Source organism: Amaranthus tricolor, chromosome 11 (assembly GCF_026212465.1).
Source record: "Amaranthus tricolor cultivar Red isolate AtriRed21 chromosome 11, ASM2621246v1, whole genome shotgun sequence".
Lineage (NCBI taxonomy): Eukaryota > Viridiplantae > Streptophyta > Magnoliopsida > Caryophyllales > Amaranthaceae > Amaranthus > Amaranthus tricolor.
In genome coordinates, this window is record NC_080057.1 from 24,968,761 (window position 1) to 24,981,882 (window position 13,122).

At 31.2% G+C, this 13,122-nt stretch overlaps 2 protein-coding genes across 2 annotated transcripts; one reads left to right on the plus strand and one right to left on the minus strand.

Annotated features, from left to right (window-relative positions):
* The first annotated feature begins 207 nt into the window (after positions 1-207).
* LOC130827713 (uncharacterized) lies at positions 208-2,412 on the plus strand. The gene is made up of 2 exons (XM_057693541.1): positions 208-707; positions 1,904-2,412. Exons 1-2 carry the CDS (start codon positions 463-465, stop codon positions 2,115-2,117), a joined length of 459 nt encoding a protein of 152 aa, XP_057549524.1. The 5' UTR covers positions 208-462; the 3' UTR covers positions 2,118-2,412.
* A 654-nt stretch (positions 2,413-3,066) lies between these two features.
* LOC130827714 (F-box/kelch-repeat protein At3g23880-like) lies at positions 3,067-6,299 on the minus strand. Its single transcript, XM_057693542.1, has 2 exons — positions 6,195-6,299; positions 3,067-5,316 (listed from the first exon to the last, which is right to left on the minus strand). The coding sequence occupies exon 2, from the start codon at positions 5,293-5,295 to the stop codon at positions 3,964-3,966; it is 1,332 nt and encodes a 443-aa protein (XP_057549525.1). The 5' UTR covers positions 5,296-5,316; positions 6,195-6,299; the 3' UTR covers positions 3,067-3,963.
* Between the last annotated feature and the right edge of the window lie 6,823 nt (positions 6,300-13,122).

Here is a 13,122-nt window from a genome sequence, read left to right on the forward strand (position 1 = left end):
TCGCTGTTACTAACAGCGACTTTGAGGTTAACTGGTAACTCCTTCACCTCGTCAGCTGGAATAAGGAAGTAACTGAGAACTGAAAACTTAAAACGCATTAAGTCGCTGTTAGTAACAGCGACTTAAAAAAAAAAAAAAAAAAAAAAAAAAATTTTTTTTTTTTTTTTTTTTAAGTCGCTGTTAGTAACAGCGACTTTGGGCTTTTAATTTTTTTTTTTTCTCTTTCGCTGTTACTAACAGCGACTCTTGCCGAACCTAGGCTTGGATGTACGGACGCTTATTTTGGGAAATAAGTTTTCACGGAGCTTATTTTTGGAATTAAGTTGTTAAATAATCTTATTTTTTTCAAATTTTCTCCTGAATTGCCTCAATGTACTTGTTTGAGAGGTCATAAAACTCAATTTTAAAATTTAGCCCAATTCCAATCTAATTCCAATACTCTTTAAAATAGCCCATGGTAAAATGACGGCCCATGATCTGTCATTTCAAATTCAATCTACCTCTCCCACTTTCAAAAACCCTATTTTCATCTGCCTCGATCCACCATTGTTCATTGCTTTAAAGCTTTTCGTCCTTATTTTTAGATATACTTCATCTCTTGCTTTCTATTTCTCTATCGAGCTCGGTACCGATAGAACCAATGTAGGCGATTTAGTTGTTGCTGTTTTTATACTCTTTTCGTCATTGTTGAGTTCGTATCTTTGGAGGTATTTCCGGAATAAAATTCTTAAATTTCAGTTTAGATTTTAGAGTTATCCGGAAGAGTCTAATTTTACAACGCTGTAATGGTGAAAAATTTAAGAAACAGAAATTTCCAGAAAACTAACTTCTTGGAATTTTGATGCTTTTAAGAATTTGAGTGAAATTTCTCCCACCGTTCAATCTCATCTTAAACAAGTTGATTTATTGTTTTGTCATTTTTGTCTAATTTTGTCTGTATTTGATGTAACGTAGTTAGATTGAGTGTGATTTAGGAAGCACTTCTTACTTCTTAACGCCAACTATACACCGAATCATACGAGACTTTGTCTTCCAATTCATAATCTTGCCTTCTCAATCTTCTCTTCTGCGATTTGACTTTTGGAGCAAGTTTTAATCTTCATCTCCGTCTTTCCAGAATTTTGTTACCTGTTGGCGGATGGTTTCTCTGATTTTACTTGTCAGAAACTAAGACTTAAGTAATTGATCGCTTGTTTAACTCTTAAATTGGTAATAAATTGACAAATCTCTTTATGAATACTTTAGATTCTGGGGTTTTATGCGGATTTTGTTGGTGGGTTTCTGATAATTTAGGGTTTTATTGATAAAATCTTTGACGGGTCTTTTTTTTCCGAATTTATTTGCTGGGAATCGAAAATTAAAGAAATTGTTGAAAATGGACATTCATATGAGCTGAATTGTGATGATTGTTCAGAGTCTTATTCTGAAGGAGACAGGCATGACTAAAAGGGGATCCTCCTTTTAGATATTTAGGTGTGCCTCTTTCTTCCAGAAAGCTCAATTATAGCCAATGTAGACCTTTAGTTGAGAAGATTACTGCTGATTCGACTGTTGTAACATTGTTAAATTGAGTGTAATTTAAGAATTTCAATCATGATTATTGGGTGTTCGTAGTGTTTAATGATTTCTGGGTTTTGCTTTTTCTTTTTTGAAAAATAAATTGTGTACTGTCGAATTTGAAAGTTTCGTCATTCTATAAACTTTATTTTCTCATCACTTCATTATTGAATCTTGTTCTTCTTCTATTTACATTATTAAAGGGTTAAAAGTTAAATCATATACTTCTACTAGAAGTGTCAAAGATTATTAATGTTGATAATAATTTATACAATTTCTAAGTACTTATTAATTGCAAAATACTACCATGTATCCTAAGTGATAAAATTTTTTTTTTTGTGGGAAGACAAAAAATGTCTGATCAATTTAGTATTCAAGAATCCAGAAAGCGTGCAAGGGAGAATGTGGATCAAGATAAGCAAGTTGTTATGGCGATTGTAGATTTTTTCATGACTATTGTTGTGGCTTGGTTTGATTTGAGGTATAGAGTAAAGGAAATAATATGGAATCAACAAGAACGTACGGATAGACGAACAGTTTGGATGGCGGTTGATGAATGATAGAATATGTAGGGAGCAATTACGTCTAGACAAACGATATTTTGAGAAATTGTGCAATATTTTACAATTTAAGGGTGGTTTAGTGACTACAAGATATGTTACAGTGAGAGAAATTGTTGCAATGTTTCTTCATGTTCTTGCACATGATTTGAAAAATAGAACAATACAAGCAACCTTTGCTCCACAAATACGCAAGTCAAAACAAGTCAAACAGTTATTCACAGTTAGTAACTGCGAACAACTATTTTGTCTTTTTTGACCTGTTCGCAGTTACTAACTGCGAACAGCCTCAAACCACAGGCTTGGGATTTTCACGCTTACTTTTGAAATCAAATTGAAAGTTGTACTATTTGGTTCATTTTATTGATAAATTCTCTTATACATTTCAAATTTTCACAGATGATTTGGCTCAAAATACACAGTTAGTTTTGGGCTAAGAAATTAAAAAAAAAAAAAAAAAAGAAGATGCCCACCAGTCTTAAACGTTGATTAATTTATTTTATTATTTATTATTCCTTAATTTTATGGTTTTTTTTGTTTATTTATGAAGTATATATTCATAAGATAATCTAGTTATGTACTTTTATATTGACTTACTTATAATTTGTATCATAAGTATTTAAAAATCATAATCATAATATCATAAATTATAAATACTAATAATTTAACTAAAATAACAAAATGATACGCTGTAAGAAAACCGAGAAATTGAACAACTTATAGTAATAGTAATTTTCTTACATGGTATATATTTAGTATGAGTTACTCTTGTGAGAGATCATCTTTCATAAGACAGCCTCAAAACAAGAAATTTATATGCTACTACTTTGTATTAATTAACTATTAGCCTATATATAAAACGCATCTCACTGTAAGACCGTCTCATATAAACATTTGTAATATAGTATAATATCTAAATCAAATCATTGATGGCCCGTTTTATCCACATGTTAACCCACACAATAGGCTTTCAGTATTGGGCCATGTTAAAGTTATTTTCAAAAATTCAAGAAAATAAGCATAATGGGCCATTACTTAAGCCGAGTTAACAAAAGACAGCCAAATAATCTCTCATTGTTAGTAAGAGTGCCATATACGAACAAAAGGTTAGAATAAGGTATGTGGGTAAACAATTTCGTGCCGTTACTAATAGCAAGCCATTAACATCCAAAGTCAATGACAATAAAAAAGTCAATAAAAGTCAACCCAATCGTCCTCTATTAGTAAGAGCGAACGATTACTTAACTGACTTCTTTTACTCAGTTCAAGTAATCATCCGCTGTTAGCAACAGTGAATACAACCAAATCTTAGCATTGGACTAGAACACGCTTATTTTAAGAATTTTTTTCCAAATAAGCTTATTTTCTTCAAATTCTCAATTCTTTTCACTATTTTCCTTTTATGGGCACATCACGCTGAATGTAATATTTATATCAGTTAATCATCATCATAATGCCCAATGTATCTCTCTTAAACACTACGATAGATTCTATCCAGAAACGACAAATCATACTCATAATAGAAGATGCAGCCAACTAATCAAGCAGCTCAAGAAAGACTGCAAAGAAAGCAAAGCATGACAATACAAAATAAACACGCAATAGCTGGCAAGATAATAATTAAGGCTAATAATAACATAACTAAAGAAATATAAAAACAATCATAAAAACGACATCTATTAATAATTAAAATTAATAATTATAGCACATTCAAAGGAAAAAGTATATTTATTCAAGATCCAAACACGAAAAGCTAAGTAATGAAAAGAACAAAGTAAAGTATAAAATGTCTTGTAGTTGCAAATCATACAACTTTGACATTTAAATAAGGCTAAATTAAAGTTGATCATCTTTTGAGTTTAGCTTGGTTAAGCAGCACCAAACTCTCCATATAAGTACCAAAGTAGCTAATTTTATGAGAATTCGTCAGGTGCTGAACTTCAGTAGTTTCAATATTATACGACTTCAATTGATCGTCATAACATGCTAAAAATGTATGATTCCTTTCATCATATACGATATTATGATGTTTGTCGATTACTGCGAAGATTCCACGTGCTCCTGCACAGGCTCCTTCACGTGGTTTAACAGTTGAATCTCTAACAAGATATTGGCACCATTGTTGCTTAGGCTTCCCAGCATTGTTAACTTTTAAGATTCCACAATCTTGTGTATAAGCTTTTTCTAGGGGTTTCACCGTTGAATCTCTAATAAGGTTTTGACACCATTGTTGCTTGGCTTTTTCAACATTGTTATCCTTATCTATTACCCAAATACAAATTTCTGAATAGGAAATACCAAAAACCGCTAATGATCCACTTAAGATGAATACGATTTTCAAATAATCGTCATCAAGAACAATAGGTAATTCTTTAATTCCAAATGTTTCATCTTCAAAATCAAAATAAACAAGATTTTTACCGTTGCATAACAAAGTAGGCTTCCAATAAACCACCCCTTGCGAGTAAACAACATTATCATGTGTATAAACACCCGAATCATAATTCTTTGTTAAAGCTAAAGATCTTCCCAATACATTAACCCAATTGGGTTTAACTTTCCAACGATTTTCCCTTAGTGAATAGATTGCCATCTCAACTTCTAATCTTTCTCCTTTTTTATCTTCTCTAAAGACAAGTACTCTATAATCATAACTAGAAGGTACAAATCCGAGACAAAAATGAAAATCCAATTTTGAATATGTTTTAGTTAGAGGACAGGGAGGAATTTCCAATAATTTATATATGGAAGGATTCCATAAAAAAAGTTGTTCATCCTGAATCCAAAATCTTTCTCTTCTTACCAACATCAATCCATTAACCATATCAGTTTCATGATAAAAGCGATTAAACATATCATGATCTGGTATGCATGATATATGATTTTTGTAATTATTATCGCTTTGATAGATAATGAATGAATTTTGTACACTTCGAATCAGTCTCCCGTAAAAGGCGTAAATGTTAAAACGACTATTATTACGTTTGTTGCCATTGTAAAATTCTAGGTGCCTATATGTAAAATAATGGGAGTCAATCAAAGAACACCATGTTTTACAAACACACCTGATTTGTAACAAAGTTTTGGTTGGCAAATATGCCAACACTTCCATCCATAAGACGTCTGGAATTAAATACTTGTCCTCCAACACCTTTGTTCTTTCACAAGTAAGTATCATCGTATCAATAATAAAAAGTATCTGTTCATTTAAAAAAAAAGATACAATAAGAGAATCTAAAAAAAAACCTTAAATAACAAGCTTTTCTATGCATTTACGCCAAATAATAAATCCTCAAAAAGACATACATAAAATGATTTACAAGTTGTTTCTATTTGCAGGTTTGATTTGTTTGGTTATGTTTGGTTACATTTAAAATCTCCTAATCTTTAGCCTAAAAACAAATTCATGATAATTAATCTCTCCCTTATAGTTGTTCCTTTTTGCAAGTTTAGTTTGTTTTATTTGTTCCACCTATAAAAATCTTTCTAACAAATTTTAGATAAAATTAAGGCTATTTTTGAAGGAACAAGGGGACTCTATTATATTAAAAATGAACCCTAAAAATCCTAAATTTCTAAATATCAAAAACAATAAATTCTGAATATTATGATTGTACGAAAAAAACAAACAAAAATAATAAAATTCATCCAAATTTGCAACATAAACAAAATTCAATAGTAAAATAAAAAATTAACACTAAACATGTAAAACATATAGACAGACTACAGTAACCAAGTGAGCTATTCCTGTTATCAATATCAATCAATAATCCAAAAAAAATCCCTAAATATCAAAGATAATAAACCCTAAATATAAAAATTAAGAACAATTTCATCATAACCAAGAACAATTTCAAAATAAACCCTAAAATTCCTAAATCCCTATATTCAAAAACAATAAACTATTAATATCAAAATTCAAACGGAAAAAAAAATCAAAAATAAATTCATCCAGAATTTTGAAAATAATCAAGATTTAAGAACAAATTAATAAATAAAATTCCTTTCTAACAAAAAAAACGCTAAAATTCCTATAAAATGCAAGAATTAAGAACAAATCACGATGAGAAGACTCACGGAGTAATGTTGTGCACTGGTGCAACGTATAACCGTTGAAAAAGAAGGATGAACGGCGGCAGACGAAGGAGGATTAATGGCGGCAGACGAAGGAGGATTAATGGCTTACAGAGATTGAGGATAAAACACTATAACAACAACAACAACAACAAAAAAAAAAAAAAAAAAAAAAAAAAACTGAATTATTTATTTTTTAAATAGTTTGCGTTTGTCCAATTGAAGTCGTTTCACGGTGAGACAGCCTCAATTAAGAATTGGTATTACACAAATTTTCTCATATGAGACGGTCTCACGGTGAGACCATTTTAATTAGATTGGCCGAATTTACATTTATTTTTAAATGGGTGACTTTTTATAGTCTTAAAGTTAATACTTAAACCTGAAAGTGATCACTTACAATTTTAAAGTGATTACTTTGAAAAATGGGCTTACTTATATAGATTCGTCTCATGGTAAGTCGGTCTTATATAAGACCGACTGAAGTTTCAGCTTGTCTTGTATGAGACCGTTTCACTTTGAGAAGGCCCATATATTAGCCCATTTCTTCAATTGATTACTTTAACATCGTAATAATGATTATTTTAAAATTATAAAATAATGATTATAAAATAATCACTCTAAACTATAAAAAATGCTTATTTTACAATCATAAGTAATCACTTCGACGGTATAAATGATCACTTTAAGACAAAATGTGTATATTAGGCATGCCCAATAGAGATGGTCACACTGTGAGACCGTCTCATTTGAGAATTTGCGTAACCAGCCGGTCTCTTGAGTGACTGTCTTTTTGAGAAATGTTTTTTAAACCCAACCCATTAAAGCTTAATTAAACATAAGAAATAATAGCGAGCTTACCAAAGTAGAGTTGGTCTCTTAAAAAAATCATCTCTCACAAGAATTTGAACATTCGGGCCTCTTTATTTTTTTAATTTCTTAGCCCAAAACTAAAAGTATACTTTAACCAAATCATCTTTATCCAATTCTCTCTAAACTTGACTCAACTAAATTTTCAGCTCGATCGTCTCACCGTGAAACGAGTTTATATAAAAAGTAAGTTTTATTATTGTACTCGGCACGTTTAGATGGATTATTAATTCAAAATCCACGAATGATAATTTTGTAAAAGAAACATATGGAATAACAAAACTACCAGCTATAATTCAAAACGATTATTTGAAAATCTATTTGTTTTAATCAAGTTATTAGCGGTTCTTAGTGTTTCTTATTCAAAAATTTATATTTGGGTATAGCAAAAAAATTATAGGTAAAGCAATGATGGTGCCAATATCTTGTTAGAGATTCAAGTGTAGAGCCCTTCAAAGATGCCTATGCAAAAGCCCGTCGAATTTTGGAGCATTTATTGGCTTATATTATAATATCGTATATGATAAATTTTTTGCATGTTTTGATGATAAAATAAGTTCGTTTGACATTAGCTACATGGCTTACATCATAATATCGTATAAGTTCATTTAACATCCCTAGACGAAAATGTTGAGTTTTTCTAAGGTAAATAACAATGATTTGCTAGCTTGATAAATCACTCATTTGTTTTTTAGGCTAAAGATTAGGGGATTTTAAATGTAACCAAACATAACCAAACAAACCAAACCTGCACATAGGAACAACTTGCAAATCATTTTATGTATGTCTTTTTGAGGATTTATTATTTGGTGTAAATGCATAGAAAAGCTCGTTATTTAAGTATTTTTTTTAAGATTCTCTCATTGTATCTTTTTTTTTAAATGAACAGATAATTTTTATTATGGTATGATGATACTTGCTTGTGAAAGAACAAAGGTGTTAGAGGACAAGTATTTAATTCCAGACGTCTTATGGATGGAAGTGTTGCATATTTGCTAACCAAAACTTTGTTACATATCAGGTGTGTTTGTAAAACATGGTGTTCTTTGATTGATTCCCATGATTTCACGTATAGGCACCTAGAAATTTACAATGACAACAAACGTAATAATAGCCGTCTTAACATTTACGCGATTCGAAATGTACAAAATTCATTCATTATCTATCAAAGCGATTATAATTTCAAAAAACATGTATCCTACTTACCAGATAATGGCAGATTTAACATTTTTATCATGAAACCGATATAGTTAATGGATTGATGTTGGTAAGAAGAGAAAGATTTAGGATTCAGGATGAACAACTTTTTTTATGGAATCCTTCCATATATAAATTATTAGAAATTCCTCCTTGTCCTCTAACGAAAACATATTTAAAATTGGACTTTAATTTTTGTCTCGAATTTGTACCTTCTAGTTTTGATTATAGAGTACTTGTCTTTAGAGAGCATAAAAAAGGAGAAAGGTTAGAAGTTGAGATGACAATTTATTCATTAAGAGAAAATCGTGGGAAAGTTAAACCCAATTGAGTTAATGTATTAGGAAGATCTTTAGCTTTCACAAAGAATTATGATTCGGGTGTTTATACACATGATAATGTTGTTTACTCGCAAGGGGTGGTTTATTGGAAGCCTACTTTATTATACAGTAGTAAAAATCTTGTTTATTTCGATTTTGAAGATGAAATATTTGGAATTAAAGATTTACCTGTTGTTCTTAATGACTATTATATGAAAATCGTATTTGTCTTAAGTGGATCATTAGCTGCTCTTGGTATTTCCTATTTAGAAATTTGTATTTGGGTAATGGATAAGGATAACAATACTGAGAAAGCCAAGCAACATTGGTGTCAAAATCTTATTAGAGATTCAACAGTAAAACCCTTAAAAAAAAGCCTATGCAAAAGATCGTGGGATCTTAAAAGTTAACAATGCTGGGAAGCCTATGCAACAATGGACCCAATATTTTGTTAGAGATTCAACTGTAAAACCAAGTAAAGGAGCCTATGGAGAAGCTTCTGGAATCTTCTTGGTAATCGACAAACATAATAAAATCGTATATGATGAGAGGAATCATACATTTTATGGGTGTTATAAAGATCAATTAACGTCGTATAACATTATAACTAATAAAGTTCAATATTTGACAGATTCTCACAAGATTAGCTACTTGGTACTTATGTAGAGAGTTTGGTGCTGCTTAACCAAGCTAAATTCAACAATGATCAACTTTAACAAAGCCTTCTTTTAATGTCAAAGTTGTATGATTTGCAACTACAAGACATTTGATGCTTTACTATGTTCTTTTCATTGTTAGCTTTTAGTGTTTGGATCTTGAATAAATTAATTTTAATTATTAACAGATGGGGTTTATATGATTAATGTAATGGACTGATTATATACAAGACAGGTCGTTAGTGTTATGATTTATGATATATTTTTTTTGTTTGACTTTGACTTTTTAATTACTTATATAGTGTTTAAAAACTATGATTTTAATTTGGCAAATCAAAAAATCAAATTTACATTTATATCAATTTCAACTAATTTTTAAAAATAGTAAAAGTTGAAAATTTGATAATAACAACCAAGAGGTTTTCATTCTTATATTCGTCATTTATAATTTAATAATTAAAAGTTAAAAACCCATATTTTAGAAATGAACTAGTTGTTCCCAATGCAACCTTGATGGTCCACTTGACTGCATCTTGGTGATAGCCGCGTTAGGACACAAAGAATTCAAATAGTCATGCTTGCAAATAATGTGAGTTTCAGCAACATTTCAAAAAAGCCCTTAAAATAAAAGTACGACAGCAATCCATAAATCCCACCATTTACTCCACTAAGCTAAAGAATTGTTTCTTTGTTCAAAGTTTTCATATTAAGATCAAAATTATGAGAAAAGGACAGTAAGACCAATTAAGGAACATGGAAGATGTACGGATTCATCGAAAACTGTAATGGATCATTCTGTGTTGTCACCATCTTCGTCAAATATCTTTGTGCAAGCTCAGACGTCGAGCTTTGGTAATTGAGAGAAACCCATGGCTGCATCCAATTATGCAAAATAAATGACCAATAAGTATGAATGCGTGAAGGAACAATACATACATGTGAAGGTGCAGAACAATTTATCTCTGTATACATATGACAACAACTAACTCAACATGCAAAGATGAACATGTCAAGTTGCAAAAAATGAACGCCAAGGACATAATAACCATATCAACCACCAGGAAAATATTCTCATTTGAAACTAAAATTTTACGGTCAATTTTTAAATCTTTTGAAGACAAATTGCATACTAAGAAGTCGAACAACAAATATCAAGACGTCAAGAAAAAATTCCTATTGAACTGGACAGGATAAGACATATACCATTCCAATCATACTTCTAACCTCTAAGGTTTCTGGATCCACATGCTTTTTCGCACAACAAGACAAGAAAGTCCCAAAAATTAGACACCGCCAAGCACGTAATCAAAAGCAACAACATAAATCCTTAATTGCTTCAAAACATTATTGAGATTTTATATTGGCAGCATATAACAAACAAGCCAAAACAAATAACATAATTTTACACAACTAGATTATAATATAAGAAACCTTTTAGAATAAATAAACATGTCCATTTTTAATTCAAAATTCCTATACTACCCCAATGCTCTAGGAAACTATAGGAGAACTTATTGGTTTCTGGCATACCCATACTTGCACTACCCACCTATTTAGAAAGCATTTTTCTCTTCTCTAGTCATATGGGTATTGTAAAACAAATTTACTCTCTCCGTATTCCTCGATTTGCATGCCAATGCAAATGGTGCACTTGCATAATGGAGGAGTTATTATTAAAAACATCAATAATAGTTTGGATCTTCTAACTCAATCGTTTAGAAGTCTATGTAAGCAAAATAGAACATGATTTGTATGCCTAAAGAAGCTAGCAGTTCAGCATCTAAAGTCTATCGCATGAAAAATGAGTAGTCGACTTTTGGGAATGAAAAGAATATATGGGTTATACAACAGTACCTGCTCACTTGATTGCCCAGAACGAACATCATTACTGGATCCTTCTTCGACCGTAACATTTGGATCATTTTTCTTCTTTGACCCAACAGAATCCAAATATTCCATTGATGGTCGAAGCGATACAACAGCTTGAACGGGATTCACAACAAGCTGCAAGATCAAAATAACATAAACATGCTTAAAATTGAGTCACCATGTTTAAATTTTAAAAAAAAAACACTACAAGAACATACTCTCGTCCTAGAATAATAGGTCATATATTTTGACTTCGAAGATGAACTAGATTCTAATTAATCACGATATTTAAATATAAAAAAGGAACTACAAGAACATACTCTCCATTAGAAATCAAACTTTTTTTCTTGTTACACTTCCAATTTAATCACCTTAGCCACCCTCACCAAGTTAAAAGCAATAAAAGAATACTCCTCTTGATTCTAAATATATCATACTTATTTTAACTAATATATAACGGCAAATCTTAATGTCCATAATTCATTTTTTATAACTATAGGTTAGACTTAACATAAGATAAAAGTTAGCAAAGAAGTGCCCAGAAAACAAAGACGAATAATCTGATAACTGCAATTATTTGCACTTTTCATTATCATTTATATGCTCCTTTTGTGTGTTTAGTGGCGTTTTAAGGTCGTTTTAGGCGTGCTTGCTCCATTTCGGTACTCCATGGCTAATTCGTGGGTAAGTAAGCGAATCATGACATTTTTGAGTCCTTTTTGTGGGTTTTGTGGCTAATCATGTTTACAGGACTCAAAGATCGAATCAAACCATCTATAGCATCAAGCCATGTGAAGCAAAAGATCAAAAGACCAAATTTTTTATGTATTTCCCTCCAAATCACAAAAGTCGAGTCGGCTGAGGAAGTTCTCTAAGTCCTCAACGACTCGGCGATGAAAAGAAAGTCAAGAGCCATTCCAGAAGACAAAGCCGACTCGACTTCAGTGAAGAAGAGGCAACCGCCGAGTCAGCGTTATGTGCTGACACTCACTATGATTTCCAGAAACAAAAGCCAACTCGGCTTTAGATAGGAAAAAGTGACCGCCGAGTTGGCGGTATAGGCTGTCAGATTCATCAATTTTCCAAAAGCTGCAGCCGAGTCGGCGGTGGGCGCGTGTTCTTGAAAGCCAACTCGACGTTTTTTATTCCAAGCCTGGTTTGATTGTTTACAGCCGTTTTTCATTAGGTTTTAGGTTAATGGGTCTTATTTACCTCTAATGACTGATTAGGGTTTCCTCTCTCCTTCTTCCTTCCTTTAGACTTAATTACTCTTTTTTCATTAGTTTACTCTTAATTTCAGCATTTAATTTAGTTTTTCATTAAGTTCATCATTAATCTTCCTTCAAGCATTGTAAGTTTTCACTAGTATTTAATTTTCTTTGTCTTTAATTTCTTGTATTAGTTTTAATCTTTCTTTATTGAACTTTAATTATTGTCATTAATCTTTCTTCAATAAAAGCTTGTTATTATACTTCATTCACTGCCTTTTGATTTAATTGTAATTGTTGTGTTCTTGGAGTTAAATTATTGTTTTTCTTGAATTTGTCATTAATTTCATTCTTAGTCATGTCTAGTATCATCCTAAGATTTGTATTTATTGCTTTTACCATGATTAGTGCGTAGATCTATTTTCTAGGATTAGGGTTTGAACCTATAAAGTCAAGTATGATTTGATTTTTGAATGTGTCTATGAAACTAGGATTAAAGTGGTTGAATCGTGCTAACAGTCCTAAATTAAACATGCTTTGTCGGACTAGTCAATAGAACTAGCGTGTGAGATTGGGATCGACTTTGCTTTAGGGTGAATTTTAGTTAAATTCTTATTAATTCGTTCAATAAAACTAGCGTGTGAGAATCGACTTAATAGGGCCTAACTCTAATAGTTAATCAACAGAGCGAGAGTTTGAGATTAACAAGATCATGTTTAACCATGTAATTAATCCCACAGTTCATAGACACTAATGAAAATTTGATCATACAAGACTTTAGGGGATTCCCGACACCCTAAATCTCTTTGTC